At 50.2% G+C, this 19,932-nt stretch overlaps 2 protein-coding genes across 2 annotated transcripts; one reads left to right on the top strand and one right to left on the bottom strand.

The window, feature by feature from the left end:
* The first annotated feature begins 48 nt into the window (after positions 1–48).
* Positions 49–15,477, top strand: LOC106745468 (NACHT domain- and WD repeat-containing protein 1). Its single transcript, XM_014621099.1, has 16 exons — positions 49–974; positions 3,839–5,090; positions 6,067–6,146; positions 6,224–6,346; positions 7,135–7,277; positions 7,368–7,528; positions 9,485–9,889; positions 10,432–11,192; positions 11,517–12,059; positions 12,149–12,389; positions 12,527–13,185; positions 13,250–13,556; positions 13,678–13,903; positions 14,084–14,796; positions 14,924–15,187; positions 15,354–15,477. The coding sequence occupies exons 2-16, from the start codon at positions 4,982–4,984 to the stop codon at positions 15,365–15,367; spliced, it is 4,749 nt and encodes a 1,582-aa protein (XP_014476585.1). The 5' UTR covers positions 49–974; positions 3,839–4,981; the 3' UTR covers positions 15,368–15,477.
* A 261-nt stretch (positions 15,478–15,738) lies between these two features.
* LOC106745487 (bifunctional 3'-phosphoadenosine 5'-phosphosulfate synthase-like) lies at positions 15,739–19,596 on the bottom strand. The gene is made up of 7 exons (XM_014621134.1): positions 19,338–19,596; positions 18,989–19,159; positions 17,708–18,349; positions 16,607–17,044; positions 16,332–16,538; positions 15,965–16,247; positions 15,739–15,862 (listed from the first exon to the last, which is right to left on the bottom strand). The coding sequence occupies exons 1-7, from the start codon at positions 19,386–19,388 to the stop codon at positions 15,759–15,761; spliced, it is 1,896 nt and encodes a 631-aa protein (XP_014476620.1). The 5' UTR covers positions 19,389–19,596; the 3' UTR covers positions 15,739–15,758.
* Positions 19,597–19,932: the final 336 nt, after the last annotated feature.

Genomic DNA, 19,932 nt, shown 5'->3' with positions numbered 1-19,932 from the left:
CGCTTATGTATGTATGTGTGTGTGTGCGTGTGTGCGAGCGTCGGAGAAAGAAAGAAGGAAAAAGAAAATGATATTAGGTAAATGAATACTGTATAAAATGATCGCGCTGCGCTCGCTCACCCAGTGTTGATACTGCCAAACAAGATTTTCTGGCATATTGTTCTTTTGCGACCCACACGAAAGGGTAAAAACAAATATACGCGCGGGACATGATCTATATAATTTAAATACCGATTGTGTCACTGAATATCGGTTCTACTATCCAAATATATATATGTATATGTATATATGTGTATACATATATATACATATATATATATATATATAATTTATATATATATATATAAATTACACGCAATTATTCGAGAGATGATAATTGTACGCACATCCGCTCCGCATCCTTCAACCCATCCTCGTGTACCGGTTCGTATCTATACGGAAAAAAGGAAAAAATCATCGATTGCGTATCATCGCGGAAATGTTCTCAGCGTGTTCGCAATCTACCTACAATTACAAAAAATTATATAAAGTGTCTCAGCGCTCTCCTTGACTCATTCGCGAGATTGACTCGGCGCAATCATGCTGGTACACCGGTGCTTTATTTCAAGACACGCGTCACGTTTAAGTAACACAGAACGAGCGTCCGTTAACATCGCGCCGTCGCCATCGGAGCGGCCGAGTCGTCCGCGAGATTTCATCCTGCATATTTATTCATCCGCACAAAAAAGATGATGTATGCGGCGCAATGAAATGCAAATCGTATCAGTCACATAGATAACATCGATGCATGATAATCATCCCTCCTCCAGCTCGGCGTCGGCGTCGACGGTGGCAGCGGCGGCGGCGACGGCGGCAGCGTCGGCGCTCGGCGTTCGGAGGCGTCGGCCGTTTGACCGGCGCGTTATCAGTAGTGGTACCGTCGTGAGCGTGAGCAGGTGAAGGCCTTCGTCGCGACAGCTCTGCCCGACGACCTGGTAAGCCCTGTGTTTTGACTGGCGCCCCTTCCCCTGTCCTTTTCGGTCCCGCATCGACCGGCCGGAGAGAGACGGAAACCGCGCCGTGTGCGAATTTTTGCCTTTCTCCGCGCGATCACCGCGGCTAGCGACGTTCGCTGGCGATGCTCGCGTTCTTCAGACTGATAAAACGCAGAATGGAATTTCCTGTGAGAGAAAGAGAAAGAGGAAGAGAGAGAGAGAGAGAGAGAGAGAGAGATTCAAATAGAACGTCTCCGCATGAACGAGGGAGGAAGAGGATCGAGAGAGAGATATATATATATATATATATATATATATATAGAGAGAGAGAGAGAGAGAGAGATAGGATAGAATAGAATAGAGGGGTTTCTCTCGAGAAAGTATGGCGTCTTATGTTTAATAAATTCGTATTTCGGGAGCGCGATCGGCTTCCGGCCTTTTGGCATTTCGTTCCGTCGATAGTCGCGGAACGGCGATCTCGATCGCCAAGCGGTTGAGAGCGACTGATCCGTCAATGATTTCGATTACGAGCGCGATTAATTAATTCAAAAGATGGCGGTTTGTAATTGCGAAGATACGTACGCACACATACACATGCACATGCATATAAGAGCGGTCGCGCGCGCGCGCGCGTGGAATGTCCTAAATAATCGAGGAAACGAACCAGCGCAAATTGTCTCGAGAGATTTCGACATTTCAATTATTCGCGCTCGTCGCGAGCCTTTTGAGCCGGTTGTTACGTCTAACGATTAACCGATCGGAGAATCGATGACGTGGTCTAAGTGAAACGTTCGTTATGATAATTAATTACGAATAAATAGCAGATCGACGTCGTACTCGCCGAGAAAATTTTGCATCACGGTTCAGTGTAAGCGTTGTAAACAAATGCGCGGCACCGAGAAGGTTGGCGGAAGGTTAATTGGCCGAGACTCCACACGGGTCGAACTATGTTTAGCGACAATCTTCTCCAGGAGAACGGTGTTCTTCTATTTTTATCTTATCGCGCGCCTCTCGTGCCGCCGGCTATTTTCCTCCCCTCTCTTTTTCCCTCTCTGTCATTCTCTCAGTTCCTTTTTCTCTCTTTCCCTTTTTTCCTCTCGCTACAACCATATCAATCTGCCATCGACTCGCCGACTACCCTCTTCGGTTATCGTGATCTTGGAAACGATCAGGCTACGTGCGACGTCCCGGCCGTCGCTCGATTCGTCTGAAAATTCGGCTGTCTCTCTCTCTCTCTCTCTCTCTCTCTCTCTCTCTCTTATTTATCCGTTTACTTTCAATATCTTAAAAGGGAGAAGCGTTACATTACACGTACAACAGACTCTATTAGTGCTATCCTATTCCCTAAGTACAGTAACATTGAAGATTTCCAATTAGATATGTTATTTTTAAACATTTGTGCATAATCCCTACTGCTTTGAATCTATTCATCAAATTATCAACAAGCATGATACTACAAATAATGCTTTCAATTGGAAATTCTCGATGTCGTCCACACAGCACAATGTTCAAAATCGAGGAACGTAAGACGTCTCAAAGACATCTTTAAGACGTTTTATGTTTCAAGTGAACACCAATGATATTACTTAACACGCGTTTCATAAATTTCCTTCATATTGTTCAGCGAAGAATGACAATAACTGAATTATTGAAATTACGATTTATTTTTATTATAATTTATGTTACTCTCCCTTAATTGGTGTTCATTGGGACGCCTTTGCGACGCCTTACGTCCCGATTTTGAACACCGTGTCTAGAGAACGGGGCTTGATGGAGTCTTTTGCACGATAAAAAATTGTATTATTAATTGTATGCGGACGTGGCTACGCTTTCTGAGACTACGTGCTGAAATTTTGACCAATCCTCGCGAGAACCCAGCATCCGCGCCGCAATGATGCTGCGCTCGCGGCTTCTCAGTCAATCTAACCGCGTCGCAAGGACGCGATAATTTGTACGCGACAATTTGTACGCGACGCGCGCTCGACGGTGCTAAGAGGAGGTCTGTTTGCCCGTTCTGTGTGTCCGTCCGAGCGTTATACACGCGCGGAACGGCAAACATTTGCACATGCACGCGCGTCCTCCGTCTTCCTCCTCCTCCAGGACGCAACACGTAATCCGAGATCCGTCGATTCGGCTGATGACGCGATAAAAATCTGCGAGCGAGCTGAAAAATTTCCTCCCGGGTCACGTGCGATCCTCCCAGCGATCGAGAGCACGTCGATCGATCGCTGCGATCGATCCACGTCGATCGATCCTGCGACCGGATTCCATTTGCGCAACGAGCACACACTCTCCGTCCTGGAAATTCGCCGATATGCGCAAGCTCGAATTTTCGCAAAAAATAACAATGGCCACGAGCGGCGGGCTTCGTGCGCCGCGGGTCAAAAGTTCACCGCTAGCTCGCGCGAGCGATATACAAGCTCTACGCCTCCGCCGTCGTCGCCGCCGCCGCTACCCCTGTTGCGTGCATCCGACAGGAGTTGACGGAGATTGCGTCCTGTAAATTTCAGATTTGCTAATCGATGCGTGTACCGAAATGCGAAATCTCGCACTCTCCCGGCACGACGCGAGCGGCCATGCGCGACACGCCGCCCGTCCGCCCGCTCGCGACCGGCGACTCCGGCGAAAAAATCGATACGCATCGCGAAAGGGCCGAAAATGCTCCTATCCTGGTGCGTAAAGTGCGGCTCACACGCACGCTCCGAGCGGATCCGTAAAAAGAAAGCTGAATCGATTGGCCGCGCGCGAACTCGATGCCCGGCTCTAAGGGTTCGCTCGCGAGAGGGCCCGCTTTTCGCTCATCGAGGCCGAATAATGCGAGAGCGAAATCATTATCCATTTCGCTCCGTTTTCTCTCCTTGCAGAGGATCCCCGCCCTTAAAATGGGAACATAGGGTGCGCATGTACCAAAGGGTCTTGACATCCTCCCTCAAACCCTGGCATATCTCCGGCCCGCCGACCACCGACGGGCAACGACCAATGAGCACGCTCGGGATAAGTACAAACTAACGTTAACGTGATCGGAGGAGGAGGGGGAGAGAGAGGTCGCGTTAACGATCAGATCGTTTTCGCAACCCGAAGTCGATCTTATGCATCATCACTCTGCGATCGATGGGGAACGTATCGGCAGCAATCAAGAGTATCGCCTAATCGTAATTAGCGATTCAATGTAACGCTCGTTGCACTCGCAAGCGAAGACAATCGTAGTTGATTAAATAGTGTTATCGAATTATATATATATATATTAAATATAGAAATATATACATATAAATATATATATATATATGATATAAATCTATATATATAGATATATATATATATATGAACGAGCTACAGATCGAAAATCACGATCTCGAATTATTTGTTGAACATGGATTATTATATGCTAGTTTTAATATTGTTTAATTACTTGTCGCCGGATCGATCAAGTACGCATATATCGACACACGAGTACCTTGCGAGCGATAAAAACGCTTCGGAAAACGGAAGAACGACCAGGTATGTCTGAGAGTTCTCTACGCTCGAGATATACGAAATTCTGAAGAACGCCTGATACTTGGCGAGCCAGATGGCCGAAAGTCCGATGTTGAGATCCCAACGTCTAACGATCGAGAATTCTGTCAATCTATAAGCAAACTATCGCACGAGCATCCGGTAATAATAAGAGAAGAATCGGAGGGATTTTAACCGCGCAAATTCAGCGGACTTCGCACGTCCACGTGAATCCGTGGATTCGTCGGAACACGAAGAATCCGACGTTCAGAGAGACTGCGATATATATATATCTTTCTTTCTCTAAGAGATCAAGGTCTCCGATGATAAAACGGCCGACGATCGAGCGAAAACATTGTTAGGGATCGGAAATAAAAATATCCCAGGCTGCAGAGGGACGTGCGCGCGCTCAGACACGAATGTAAACAGCGCATGTAGCAGCCGTAAAGCGAGCGTGTAACGGCCCGTGTACGATGTGATTATCGCCTGACTCGTATCGGGATACCTCGGCAAATATGAATCTCGAGGTGGAGTTGATCGCGGGGGTGATCAAGGGCGGTCCACCCCCGGCCCATCTGCCGGCACCGAGGCTTATCAAGATATTCATCGCCGGCGAGAGGAATGGTGAGTTCGGAGTTCTCGAGCAGATTTCTGGAAAACACATTTCCGTTCAATATCTCTGCATTCATCACGGAATATATTTATGTTTTTCCAAAGTAATTGCAAATACATATTTATGCTTTCATCGTGAGGAATTTCTGACAGATTTTATGCGGCTGTACACGGAAAGAAACTCGGTTCCTGCACGGGGAGAAAGAAAAAGATTGGTCGAGTTAATGTGATGATGAGCGTTTTGCTTGTGGGCAACAGAATGTCTATGAGCGAACTTGTACTTCACCGGGATCTCAGAAATCTCGTTTTCTCCAATTCACAAAACTCGTTTGGTTCGCTCATTGTCGGGTTAATTCAATCTTCTTCCTCCGCCCGAGTCGGCGGATTTCAGTCCTATTTTAAGCCTAATTAAGTTCTGCATTAAGCGTTCAGAGGTCTTTCATTGGTGCTCCTTTGACGCTGCAAATGGAGAAGTTATTGCTGTTTAATCCGCTTGAACACTCAATGTAGAACTAAAAAATTTCGATTCTGAAGGAGTCTCAACCTCCACTCGTAACACTAAATAAGCACTTATTGTGCTTCTTTGATACTGCAAATAGGAATTTATCCCCATTTTTTTTTTCCCTTGAGGACTCAATGTAGAATCTGAAATTTCGATTCGGGCGTGGACGACTGAACAGGGACGAGATGAAAACTCGGTGACGAGAAACGATATCTCTGTCACCGCAACTGAGAACGTTCAGGTGAACGTTCAACCGCGTTCAAACTCGTTTGAGACAACCGAGAGCAATTGACCGAGTGGAAAACTTCTCGTGCAGGAATTTTTCCGTTCCTGCAAACCGAGTTTTCACCCCTCAAACGATAGGAATGTTGTACCAACGGGATTGTTTTTTTTTCCGTGTATGTGAAGCCATTCCGTTCAATCTCGAGAAAGTTTCTTTCATTAACGTTTGATTGAATTCGCCCTCGGCGACTGTGCGCCGACTAGACTTCCCGGAGGAGCGTAAACAGCTGCTGGAGGTGGTCGGTCCGGAATTGCAATCGATCTACGACGACATAGGGATCGAGGTCAGTGCGCGAATTCATTTACTTTTGACTTGACCGAACTCGCCGCCACCTGGTGTGACGGCTTAACTTTTGCGCAGGTGCTCCTGGTGGACATGCAGTACGGCGCCAACGATGACCCGGACGCCAACCCACGTCTCGCGGAGTTTTTCTTAGAGGAGATCGGCGCGTCCCATCTACATTCCAGGGGATGCTTCCTCTTGGTGAGAGACGCGCGCGTTCCGCACGATCGCCGCTGGCTATCGCAGAATTTAATTTTCATCGTCGTGTAAAATCAATCAGAAGCGACGTCGTCCAACTTGACATATTCCCCGGTCTAACTGCGAGATACCTTAACGATTCATGTTACCGGCTGTCGCGAGTATTACCGCGCGTTACGCGAAAAAGAAAAGCTCAGTTCCTGCAACTGAGGACCAGATGAAAATCTGGCGATAAGAAATGACCCAGCTGAAAAGCAGAAACTGATGATAGTCACCTGCATGAGAAGTTTCCCACTCGTCGAAATGATGAGAGAATGGTCGAAAAGTGAGTTTTTGGCCACTTTCTTATCATTTCGATTTTCCTTCGACGTCATCGTCATTTTCTTCTCTACCTGGGGAAGACTCGAGAAACTAGTGACGAGAAACGACGTCTCTATTATCGCGCCTGAGAACGCACTCTGTGTAAACATTCAGCCGCAAATTCGCTCGAGACAACTGGGTGATTGATTGCGCAGGGACCTCTTACGGGATCTTTACTTTCCCGTTACAACTTTTCGAGTGTTCGTCTAGTCCCCAGACAACGGAAAATTCAGTTACGCCGACGGAGTTTTCCGCGCGCGAAGACATTTGTCACTCGCTCGCTTCTTTCTTCCCTTCTTTCTTTCGCGCGTGTCACCAGTCCATTTTTTATCGCTGTGTCATCCTCTCCTTCGCTCTCTCGCTTTACATTTGCGGTGTGACATGTGCTCCCAAGGCCGGCGGAATAATCCGTCCATTTGTTATCCTTTCAGCTGTTGGCGGGAACGAAATACACCGCAGGATGGGTGCCCACCGAGCTGAAGGAGACCACCTTCCAAGCTCTTCACGTGCATTGTGCCGTTCTCAAGGATTATTACGAACACAATGGGCAGTCCTACGTTTTGAAAGCGGGCAGGTAAAACGCTGACTGCGTTTGCAGATCCTTCTACGTAGAAGAAGTTCTTCGTCTCCCTCGGCTCATAACTAAGAAGTTGCTTGTAAACAGCGTGGAGACGGCTCAGCGCGAATGGCAGAAGAACGAAGAACCGGAGTTGCGTCAGGCGCTGAAAACCGCTGCGGAGGCGGCGATCCTGGAACAACCGGAGAACCAAGAACTGAGTTATGTATTGAAGAGCACGGCGGAACGACAGCTGGAACACGGTCTGAGTGAGTGTCAGAATTTAACAGCGAATTCGATCATCCACACTACGTCATCGGTTCAGTGCGGACTATCCGGGTAGAAAGGAAAGGACAGAAAATCACGATGACATTAAAATGGCGCGAACGACAAAAAATTAAAAGAGAAAAACTCACTTTTCTCGATAATTTTCGGTTCTGCCTGAATAAAGGCCGCTACGTGTGAAGTATCCAAATGCAATTGCGTAATATAAGCGGTTGGACGATAAAACGATTAATGTGAATTCTACTAAATAACGTGGCAGTCGTCATTATTAAGTATCCAATCGTTCAAAATGTTCATATGCTTTTTATTTAAATAACCGCCTCATGTATAACGACCTTCAGCGCCAATTCGGTGTCGAACGCGAATGTTCGAGCTCGCTGTAAGACTCGCCGGAGCCGCGCCAACGTCCCGGATGTTTCCCCTTTGTCGGATATTGAAGATCGCGAGACTGTAGCCGGCGATTGCGAACCGTTGCGACTCGAATATGTACGTGACAATTCATGCACGTCGTGCTCCAGCAAGTTTGTAAATAAGTAACAGAATGCAAATCGGGATACCGATGGCGGCGCCGCCGCCGTCTCCGTCGCTGTCAATATTTGATGAATTCCTGACATCGTACTTGGCATGGCCTATCGAGCCTCGTCCGCCAGAAATAGGAGGATCCCTTCTGGGTCAAACGTGTCGCTTAAATTATTCTCCGTACGGTCGCGCGTCGCCTCTATTCACATGTAAAATATGACGCAATCGCATTGTGCGTTTTAACAAAGAACGCAAAGGCACTGGAAATCGAAGCGCTTTGTCCGTTAATTCTCCCTTCCCCGGCCTGGAGATTTAATTGCGGCAAGCGACAATTTATTCTCGCTAATCACTCAATCCGAGCTGGACAATCTACCGGGCAATTGTTATTGCTAATACCTCTGTGCGCGTTGTACGTGTTAATTAACGAACGATCGATGCGAGTTGCAAACGTACAGTCGGCGTCGTGTACGCTGCATTTTCGTTCTCTGGAAACGAAAATTATATGATTTTCCGCCGTTACGATTCTATAATTATAATTAGAATTGCCTGTGCGATTTTCAACGATTATGGATCACGTACGAAGCTAAAAATCGTAGAATTTCCCGTCTAGGGAATGGAATACGCAGCATACATGACGCTGACTCTTTAAATTTCTCGTAGTGGAATCTTATTCAAAACAAGTGAAAAGCGGCAGTATTTTAGCTCGAAGCGACAATGAAAATACCGCCACTCGAAATCACGAAAGTGAATGTTTCACTCGAGCTTAGAGTAGGTTCTGACTCCATATTAGCGGATGTGTCAATCGATTGGATTAAATATATCCCTGCGACTACAAAACATATATATATATGTATATATATATATATATCAGATTCGCTTTTCAATTCCGAGTGAAAATATTCACTGGACGGTTCAGAATGAAGAATTCACTCGAAATGATTGAAAAGTCACTCGAATTCGAGTGACTCGGTGGTTATTCTGCTTCGAGCGAAATTTCATTCCAAAGAATTTCGAGAGTATAATACGCGTGCGAGTGTGTTAGCTCGTTATAACGAGCTTGCCGAGAGCCTCGCGTCACGATGCGGAAATAGAAACACCGAAAGGACACGTGTAATAACGCTAATAATTCCCTTCGAGGGCTGAAAGTCCTAATAACATACTTAATTTTGGTTGCGACGAAACTTCTCCAGCATGTCATATATAATGACTAAAATATGTGAAAATAGCCCCTTTCTGCAGCTTCTACAAATTTCTCAAAATCGTGACGTGATGGAGATGGACAATCTGGAAACCGGATTGATATTCAGCATTCAAAGAACTACGGGAAACGTCTAGTTTCGTTCTGGTGTTTCTTTTTTTATGTATAATTAATGTTGCGATGCAACGTCAGTGATAAATCGTCAACGTGTTCATCCCGTCAGGTCTGGACCAGCAGGGCTTAGGAATAATGGCCGTGATCCGCGAGTGGACAGGCGGCGATGCGCCTACGTGTGCACCAGCGGCTAAGAGACTGGAGACTCGCATCGAGACGGTCTTACCTCACGACAACGTTTTGCGTTTGCCCGTGGAGTACCGCAACGGCGATATCGACGCCGATTATGACAGCCACGAGGATTATCTCGGCAAATTCCGCCATCTGATACTGGACAGGCTCCAGCAATTGGTGAACATGTCTGTCGAGGCCGACCCGGAGATCAAGAGCCGCAAGAAGATGGTGCAGGAGGTCTACGCCGAGAGTATGGCGCATTTCGCGCTTCTCCGGCAATTACCGTTGGCCGACGTGGGCGACGAGGCTGTGGAGCGAGTCAAGCAGCTTATCCTTGCGGGTGCGTTTCTGCTTCCGAAAACAAATCCATGACTTTCCCGTCCGGAATGTACAGACAGGATGATTGTATTTCCTCAGAACGGGCCTTTATGAGATATTTATATTTCGTTATAATAGTTGTAATTTTGCGGGAGGATATAAAAAGAAAAATTAAATAATAAAAGTAAAATTAGAAGTATCATATCGCGACAACAGCTGCGATTAGACTCTAAAGACCTGTTCATTTTTAGGCCGCAGTCTACAGAGCTAATGTAAATTTCAAGTTGATCGTACATCCTCGACACGTATTATCGACCACTCGGATAGGTGTGCTCGATTCCACGATGGATCGTTGATTGAACGATCGGTATGGTTTCTCGTTTCTCCCTGAGCGACGGTGGAGTCGGTTTTCTTTTCAGATTTCACGATATTAACTAATCCCAAATTACACCGAGTTACGCAAAAGTCCCAGTTAAAATTATGTCGACGCATTTCATGAGGGAACGAGCGGCTGAAGCGCCGCAACTCGCACGGTTAACAGTGTGTCAACGTATCCCTGCGCAGGCAAGGATCACAAGCACGGGCCCATCCTGATCTACGGGCCGAAGTCGTCCGGCAAGTCCTCCATCCTCGCGCGTATCTACCAGGATTCGCCCGGCTGGTTCGCGACGCCGACCCTCCGCGTCGTCCGACTATGCGCCTCGACGCCACGCTCCGCCTACAGCCTGGAGCTCCTCCGGATCCTCTGCCAGCACGTCGGCTTCCTCGCCGGTGACAACGACGGCAATCTGCCGCGCGACGCCTCCTTTGATCCGCTCTATCTCAACAACTGGTTCAGTCTCATCATGCGCCGCATCGAGGAGCATCCGCTGCCGGACCAGTTGGTCATCCTGTTCGACGACCTCCATCGCTTCCACCCGCTCGAATGTGACATCGTCGCCGCCCTCTCGTGGTTGCCGCTCACGCTTCCCGCGGGCGTCCACTTCATCGCGACTACCGCGCTGCCGCCTGAGGGGATGCGTCTCACGCCGCTTCAGAAGGACCGTCTGCGTGCCGTCGACGTCCTCGTCGACCTCACCACCGGGCGCGCCTGCGCGTCACCGCGCGTCGACGCGACTCTGGAGCAGCTCGAGAGCCTGATCGGGCTCGACGCGGCCACGCGAATCGCCTCGGTGCTCGCTTGCACCGAGTACGGTCTGTCGGAGACGGAGATGCTCGAGCTGATCATGCCGACCGGCGGGGAAGGGCCGTTACTCCTGGAGGAGAGCCACTTCAACTTCGCGACTTGGTGCCTGGTCAGAAGGTCGTTCGCGCCGTGGCTCAGGGTGAGCGTAGTAATTTGATTGCGATTAAACTCTAGATTTCGATCAGGCAACGGATTTAGCTCTGATTCCCATCATGCGGTACAATCCAGGGGGATTTTGATATTTGAAGCTTTTGCGGTGTGGAGGAGAGGAAATATCCTCGAATCAATTTCTTTTAAAAGTAATCCTTTTCGAAGCAGTACGTACGGCGGTCCTGTAAGAGTCTACGAATGAGACATGTGTTTGAATTTCTCGTTTTCCCAATTGAAATTCAAAATGGATGCAGTATGTGTTATCGGAATCCGTTGACCGGTGTTGTCGCAATTTTATCGAACGTTGTTGCAGGTGCGAGTGATGAGCGGAAGATTGCTGTTCTCCTGGCGCGGGCAGTGTCGCGAGATTGCTCTCAGGAAGTACCTTTCGAATCAGGATATTTCCCGCGGCTGCTACACGGAGTTAGCCAGTCTCTTCTTCTCCGAGGACGCCGACGACAGCTCGGACAAAGAATCGACGGAGAATCCAGCGGCCTCGTCGCCGCCCGTCAAGGAAACGCCGTTTCAAAGCGCGCCGCGGAGCCAGGACATCACGTATACGCTGCGACACGTCGAGGAAGCGTGGTTACACCTCCTGCGCGCCTCCGACGTCGACAAGCTGAAGAAGCTCGCTGTATGCGCGTTCGACTTCCTCCTCGCGGCCGTACAGATGATCTCCGTGAGCTACCTCCGTTGCGTCCTCGAGCACGCGAGACGGTACCTGCTCGAGCGTGACCTGGAGCTCGTGTATTACGCCGTGAGGAAGTCCAGCGACGTTCTCACTAGGGATCCGCTTCAGCTCGCCGCCCAGCTGATCTGCTGGTTAAGGCCGGTCGCCGAGGACGGCGGTGACCTCGTGAGTTTCTTTAGTCCTCTATCGATAACGGCATCGATCTCTGGTCTCCGGAGATAGAAAGAAAGTCTGATTCAACTCACTCTTTCAAGGTTAGTAGAATGGTCATGGCGGCTATGGCTTGGTGCGACGGTTACACCGCGCCTTTGCTCGTGCCCTTGAATGGGTGGCTGCAGCCGCCTCTGCCCTTGCAGATACGGGTGCTTACGTGTCCCCAGGGGGTCAAGCTGATCGAAGCGGCACCGTCCGGCCAGCACGTCGTCGTCGTGCCGCCGCAGGGTGATGCTCAGTTATGGCACGTCATGTCTGGTCAACTCGTTCATACGTTCAAGGGTAAGGAAAGAGCGCACGACGGTGGCTTAGCAATAATAAATTGACAGATTATTTTCGGAAGATTTCCCTCCTTTACTTCGACCTGCTTTTGCGCGTCACGGGAACTAATTAATATTTCTCTTTAATTCTTACCCCAGGACACTCCAGCCCGATCTCATGTTTAGCCGTCACCCATCAGTCTCAGTACCTGCTAACAGGCTCCGAGGACACTTCCATCATCGTCTGGGACATGAAGGAGCTCGTAATGAAACGACGGATTTGCGAGCACATCGCGCCTGTCCTTACCTTGACCACGGCCCTCAACAACTCGGTCATCGTGAGCGGCGGCGAAGATTCCCGAATCATCGCCACCAGTTTGCTCACCGGCGAGGTCCTGATGAAGGTCGACCATCATCGCGGCCCTGTCACCACTATTCGCGTCAATTCAGCCGGGGAAGTCCTGGTCTCCGGATCGTCCGACGGCACGGTGTGCCTCTGGTCCTTGGAGAGCTTCACCCTCCTCAACAGCATCGTTCTTCCGTCTCCGGTGATCATGCTGGACGTGTCCGCTGACTCGGTTTTCCTCCTAACCGCCTGCGAGGATCAGAAGCTCTACTTAAGGTCCTTGGCGACAGGCACGGAGATTCACACGCTTAGAGGGCATCAGGGCCCGGTGAAGAGCCTCTGTCTGGCGAAGGACTGTAGAAGAGCTATCGCAGGAGGCACCGAGGGCAGAGTATCCGTGTTCGATATGCACAGCGGAAGATTGATTAAAACTTTGCCCGCTAATCCGTCGACGAGCGTCACTTCAGTTAAGGTAGGAGTGAAACGAGAAACATAAGGGCGGGTCCTTATTTGTGCTCTTCTCGATTCTCGCATAGGTGACTGAGAAAGACGACTTCCTGATAACCGGCGGAGGAGGTCGTGTGACCTACTGGAGCTTCCGCGGTGAGGAACCGCCGCCGAAGCCGCAAAAACCCGGCAAACAGGACTCCCTGCAAACGCATACCGCGCCGATATCCTGCCTGGACATCTCCAGGGACGGCGCCATGGCTGTCACTGGCGGCGTCGATTCTCTGGTCAATCTGTGGCAGCTCAACACTCACGAATTGTTGTCCACCTTGGAGGGGCATATCGCCAGCGTCACGTGCATCGCTTTCTCCGCGTCGGGGCTCTTCGTCGCGTCTGGTACATATCCTGATGAATCGACAATCGGTCCTAACACTCGTGCTTTTATAATATGTCGAATGATAATAAATAAATAAATATATATATATATATATATTTTTTTTTTTCTTCATTTCTCCAGGATCTGAAGATAAGACAGTACGTGTGTGGGGGTTGACTCTGGGCCTCGTCGTGGCCACTTTCAGGCATCAGGCGCCGGTAACCGCCGTCACTGCTATGCTAGATGGAAGGAGAGTGGTCAGTTCAGATCGGGCTGGTATCATCAGGGTCTGGGCGGCAGACAGTGGCACACTGATACAGTCTGTTTGCGGGCCCGGGCGATGCTTCGCTGTCGCGTCTGATATGAGGTAAAGCGTAAGGGAGGCAACGCGTGCGAGTTCTTTCTTCTCCAACATTTTCGATCCCTCTACCCCCTCTCTTAGACTCGTTCTTCGTATTTCCACGTATCTCCGAGCTCTGATCGCTCTCTATTTCAAGAACAATTTGTACTGACACGACCTCACGGTTCGACCGATCCGCCACTCCAGGTACGCGGTGTGCGGGTCCGACGACAACCAGGTGCGCATCATCAGCTTGGGTGTCGGCCCCGAAGAGAAACATCAGGTGTCGCACTCGCAGGACATCACATGCTTGGTAGCGACGCCGGACTCTCAGTACCTGATCACCGGTTCCCGCGACATGAGCCTGAAGGTGTGGCAATTGGCCGGCGGCAAACTGTCCCAGGTCTTGGTCGGCCACACCGACCATGTGACCTGCGTGGCGGTCGCCGTGCTCGACAAGTCCATAGTGGTGTCCGGCTCGCGGGACGCCAACTTGATCGTCTGGGACATCAACACCGGGGCCGACCTGCACACTCTCACGGGCCACCTGGGTTACGTGACCTGCGTGCGGCTCTCAGGCGACGGCACTCTAGCCGCCTCCGGGAGCGAGGACAAGAGTCTCATTGTCTGGGACACCAAAAAGGGCAGCTCGCTCAGCTCCATCATGCTGCACGTGCCGGTATTGGGCGTCGAGATATCCACCGATTGTTCCAGAATGGCGGTGCACTTGTTGGAGCACAAGTGCATGCCCATTCTCTGTCTGCACAACACGCCCGCGCAGTACGTCAAACTGCCGCCGTACGTGGCGCCGCGTGATCTGAGACCACCGGGACCGAAACGACCGGCCAAGCGGTTGCTGAAGAAGGAGGTGTCTCTGGATACGTACACTTGGCAACGAAAATACGGGCATCTTACCTCAGGTATGCGCGGCGTCTCGATTTTACGCAACTTCAGAACACCCTCGCACCAGACTCTCATCGTATCTGATTCGGGACTGATACGCGTGCAATATGCGACGATACAGTTATTTCGTGTGTACACCTCCAGGTATCATAGTGTCGAGCGTCGAGGAGCGTCTGAAACGTCGCTTCAGCGTGAGCGCATCGATGGAAGAAATCAGCAAGGCGGACCTGGGCGGCTCGCAGTCCGGGCTGGGTCCCGAGCAAGCCGCTTTGGCCCAGTCCCAGCACTTTGACCAATTGGAGGCGCTTTGGAACAAGCAGTCGCCGCCGCCGAGACCACGAGGCCTAGCACGAACGTTGACGAAACAAAGCTCGCTTCAAGCTACTCGGATATCCGATTCTGAAGAGGGTGAGCGCATCTTTCTTTCATTACAGCGTCTTGTTCCCCGGCGAATAGAGATAATGTAAATTATTTACTGCGACGAATTTAGGACTTGGCTTCTTTATTTACGACAGTTAGAGTATAGAAAGTTCAAACGTTCCTTTTAAGAAAATGACACGATGTGGTATTGCAGATGTACCGGATTAAGTGGCAGAATTCTTTCCATCGCCGATTCTCGGCTGATCGTCAAGTATATTTAAGCTACCAAATGTCCTTCCATGTCATTCGATGCAATAAATAAAGATATACCAGAGGTATTAGATTAGCGACGACATGCAAGTTCTTCCTTCGTCATCTCTGCGACTTCACGGTAGCTTGCTTATCGATCAGAGATTCCACTCGTCCCAGTGATTCCCATATTTATTTTGCTTTATTACCTACCGCCTCAATTAGTAAAATTCTTAATGTTATTATACACGGTATCTGTTGTATTATACATGACGTCTCTGTGTCTCATTTTATATACACCGTATATTCTTCAAGCATTATGTATTTATTAATATTATTATATCATTCATCCTCCAGCGTTACTATTAACCTATTTCTCCTGCGTGTGTGCCGTTTGATAATATTCCGCGATGACCTTCCACGCTTTCGGCGCCATGAAGCCTTTCGGAGGATCCTCGCCGTTTCTGGCAAAACCTGACACAGGGGGGAGGTAGCATTAGAGGATTGAAAATGGGATTAGAAACGTTTTCTGAGGCACGGATGGAAACGGAGGGGGAGGGGGGAGGAGGCATTTACCTCGCATCTTGGTGCCGGAGATGAAGACAAAGTCTTGCTGACGTTCAGCCTCGAAGAAGGACATACTCTTCGTTCTGGTGTCGTAAGCGGCCACCTTGAAGGGGAGGATCTCGAGATCCTGCAAACCCGGCGCCATCGAGAGGACGCGCGCGCCGTGAGTGCCGTCGTACAGATTGCCGTCCGGTGTGGCGGACTTGTCAGGATGAGGAACGCCTGCGGGGTCTCTGCCGACGATGTAAAAGTTCGCGCCGGCTATCATGCGACTTTTCGCGTGCCATTGCACCTGAAGCGTGAATCAGCGGAGCGTTAAAGCACGGTTCGTTCACTGCGCGTGAGGCTTTCACAGGACGACTGAAACGAGCGTTACCTCCGTAGGACCGGCGTAACACATGGGACTGGGAAAGACAGCGAGAATGGTGTCCTCATGGAGGACACCTTCCTCGAGAACGGCTTCGTGCTGCCGAATTCTGACCGGCAGCGGAACATCGTCGTCCTTGGTCCATCCGCCGAGAGGATGCAGGAGAAGCACCGGTTTCTTGAAGCCACGTTCCTCGAGGAGGCGTCTTCTGGTGTCCTGAAATACACAACGGAAAGAAACTCTCCGGCAACGTGATATCTCGAAACAAGAGATCGCCGCCAAACCTGCATTAGCAACGCATGCCCGTTGTGTATCGGATTTCGCAGCTGGAAGGCGAAAACCGCGTCGGCACCCATTTCCCGGCACCTGGCCTTGATCTCATTAGGCGTGAGCCTGTAACGGTCCAGCCCGTCGTTCCAGCGGATCCTCTCGAGGACCTCCAGATCGCCGCCGACCAGCCAATCCCCGGCCGACTCCAAGATCATTTTAACGTAAGGGTGTCCGGGGTCGCTCGTGCCGAATTGGCGGCAGCAGCGTTCCTCTTTGCGATGGTGGTAAAACTCCGGCTTGCGCAGCACCGCCAGGTCCTTGCCCCGGTACCGGAGAACGAGGATTTCCGAGCCGGAACAGCGCTCCTTATCGTCGGCTCTCACGGCGAGGACGATGGGGATCGACTGGTTGATCGCGGCACCGTCCTCGTACAGACAATTGAAGTGCAGTGTCTGCATGAGAACAGGAAGGCGAATTATAAGACACTTATTTCGAGGACTTACCGTGAGCTCAGGTTTTAATTTCGTTGAATTCCGCGCTTTCGTGGGCGAACGACCAGCAACGACCGGTAAACATCGAGCAACGGTAACATCACGTCGACGTTGCGACGGAAGAAACAGTTCCGTTGCATCCCGGGGACTGGAGATGAAATCTCGTGGAAAGAGAAAGATACCCATAGGAGATTACCACCGAGTCAATTGTTCTCAGTTGTGTCAGGCGAGTTTTAACGCAGCCAGAATGATCACACGAGCGTTGTCAGTCGCGGTAACGATATCATTTCTCGTCACCGAGGTTTCATCTCTTACGCGGGAACAAACCGGATTAGTCGAATTTGTCCCGCAAATTGGACGAAACCAAACGCGTTCCGGCTGAAGGGAATCCCCGGTTCTTATGAGTCAAATTTCGTTCTTGTAACCGGGAATTTCGTCCCTTCCACCAAAATACCGCTCGGTTTGTCCAATTCCGGCCAAGTTCGACGAAACCGTTTCTCCCGTGTGTCATTGACTTTTCATCCGGTCGTCCGTGTCCCAGTTGCAGGAACTGGGATTTCTTTCGCCGTAAGTGATTTCGCGTCAGAGACGTAGCTAGTTGATGAAGTAGGCTTGAAGCTTAACCTGAAGGTACTCGTCCTCCCTCATGAATCCTTTCAAAGGCGCGGCCCATCCCTCAGCGAGGACCTGCAGCCACTGAACATCCACCTCGCCGATTTCCAAGGCCGGGCAATCTCCGGCGATTTCCCTCCGCACGTCCGTCAATCGGTCGTCGCTCACGAAGAGCTCCTCGAGAGGCTGCGCGAGACCGTCGCAGGATCCCGGTATGATTAGTTTGCTCTGGAGAAAGTCAACGACGCGGTCGGTGGATTGCTGGACGCTCGCGTTCTCCGTGTTGACGACGAGGTCGGGCTCGGTCGGCACGTCGTAACTTTGGTCGATCCCGGTGAAGCCCCTGATGATACCCTGACGCGCCTTCTTGTAGAGGCCCTTTACGTCCCGGCTCTCGCACACCTGGAGGGACGCCTCGACGAACACCTCGAAGAACGGCAGATCGGCCTTCTCGTGGATCTCGCGGGCCATTCGCCGGTCCGTCGCGAACGGCGACACGAAGCTGCAGAGGGCGATCACGCCGCCGTCGGCGAAGAGCCGCGCGACTTCGGCGACGCGACGCACGTTCTCCTCGCGGTCCTCCTTGCTAAAGCCGAGATTACGGTTCAGGCCGGTGCGTATGTTGTCGCCGTCCAGACTGTACGCGGGGATCCCCTGCACGAACGATCGGGAACGTTCGGTAAATATATCGAGTAACGGTAACATCGATGTTGCGATTTTCCGCTCTACAACGTAATTGTTAGGTGGAAAACATGCGACTGTTACGCGTCATATATTGCGCTTACATTATTGAGCGGAAATTAACGTTCGTTCGTAAGGCTGACTCTCAAACCGATTAGACTAATCGATGGATAATAACGGCCGCGTTCAGCGAAACGTTCATTTTACAATTGCTGAAAATCCCCTAAGATCGGATTATCTCTCTGTATCTGAAAGAATAATCCAATCTCAGCTCATAAAATTCTCAACACGTTGTAAGATACGTTCCGCTGAACGCGGAGAATTACAAACAACAACCTCCACGTCCGTGACTTGTAATTCAACGATAATCGAAAAGTTAATCATTTCTATCTGTGTCAGCAGGACAGACAACGGGCGACGCTTTATTGACAACAGCAATTTTAAGTCGCCGATGAGTATAAATCCGGACTTTGGTGAAAGTCCATCCGAAATTCATCACGTCGATATAACGTTACTCTCATTTGACATTTACCGAGGAAGGACTTGTCGTTGAGCGAAGGTTGTAAACAGAGCGATAAGAAGAACAAGGGAGGCAGCGTCGTCGTAACATACCCGAGAGACGAGGTATTCCTCGAGTTGGAAGGAGATGGAGGTCTTGCCGGCGCCGGACAGCCCGGTCATCCAGATCGTGCATCCGCGAAATCCTCCGACCGAGCCGATCGCTTGACCTCGTTTCTTCCTGGACACATGATGCGCCTGCGACGTCACGTTCGTCGCTACCGCCTGCGTTCAGAACATGTTTTCTCGCATAACGCTCAACTTAACCGATTATTCGTTATCTCCGCGATGCTAAATGGAAAGCTAACTAACTGTGTGTGATATCTATCGTCTGTTAACTCGATTACTAATTCATCCCCCCTCTTCCCGATATTTTCATTATTACGAGACTTTGTTGTCTCACCTCTCTCGACGCGCTCGGAATACGCAAAATCGGCCGCGCGAAGATTCCCATTTCGCTCCGCTCGTTCGGCTCTCGATTGATCAATGAACTCTCTCTTTCCCTCGTTACAAGAACTTTCCTCGTGCAATTGCGATTCACGTACACGCGTTCACGTCCGTCCGGATTATTCCGCGATACCGAGACTCGACTCGGGGGAGAATTAATGTTGACTTTACATCGAGATCCGCCTTCGTGCCTTTCGTTCGGAGGTCGGTGGATCGACGTGCGCGCACGGCCGCGCGCGATCAACTACGGACAACCGGCATCTCGCGCGCGAAGCTAAACGCGCGAGAAAGTACGAAGAAAGTCACTTTCATCGCACCGGCGCAAACATACCGGAAGGACTCGGAGCTTGCCGCGCGACGTGAGCGCGCGCGCACGCGCTCACACACGGATAAATATTCGAATTCCGCTCATCGAGCGCGCTCCGAGCGCGTTACTTATCATATCTCATATATTAACCAAGGTCGCTCGATGTAGACATGCCGGCATATTAATAAATTTATCTTATCGTTATTTTTTCTGCAATACGACGAGATTATATAATTTTTATCTC

Source organism: Dinoponera quadriceps, unplaced genomic scaffold (assembly GCF_001313825.1).
Source record: "Dinoponera quadriceps isolate SergipeBrazil2010 unplaced genomic scaffold, ASM131382v1 scaffold120, whole genome shotgun sequence".
In the NCBI taxonomy this organism is placed as follows: domain Eukaryota; kingdom Metazoa; phylum Arthropoda; class Insecta; order Hymenoptera; family Formicidae; genus Dinoponera; species Dinoponera quadriceps.
This window is presented reverse-complemented; position numbering and strand designations above follow the sequence as displayed.

Coding starts and splice junctions, on each gene's coding strand:
- LOC106745487 (XM_014621134.1), bottom strand. CDS start 19,388: ATGGGAATCTTCGCGCGGCCGATTTTGCGTATTCCGAGCGCGTCGAGA. Junction 19,160..19,337: donor TTCCGAGCGCGTCGAGAGAG/GTGAGACAACAA, acceptor TTCTGAACGCAG/GCGGTAGCGACGAACGTGAC. Junction 18,350..18,988: donor AGGAATACCTCGTCTCTCGG/GTATGTTACGAC, acceptor TCGTTCGTGCAG/GGGATCCCCGCGTACAGTCT.
- LOC106745468 (XM_014621099.1), top strand. CDS start 4,982: ATGAATCTCGAGGTGGAGTTGATCGCGGGGGTGATCAAGGGCGGTCCA. Junction 5,091..6,066: donor CATCGCCGGCGAGAGGAATG/GTGAGTTCGGAG, acceptor TGCGCCGACTAG/ACTTCCCGGAGGAGCGTAAA. Junction 13,186..13,249: donor CGAGCGTCACTTCAGTTAAG/GTAGGAGTGAAA, acceptor ATTCTCGCATAG/GTGACTGAGAAAGACGACTT.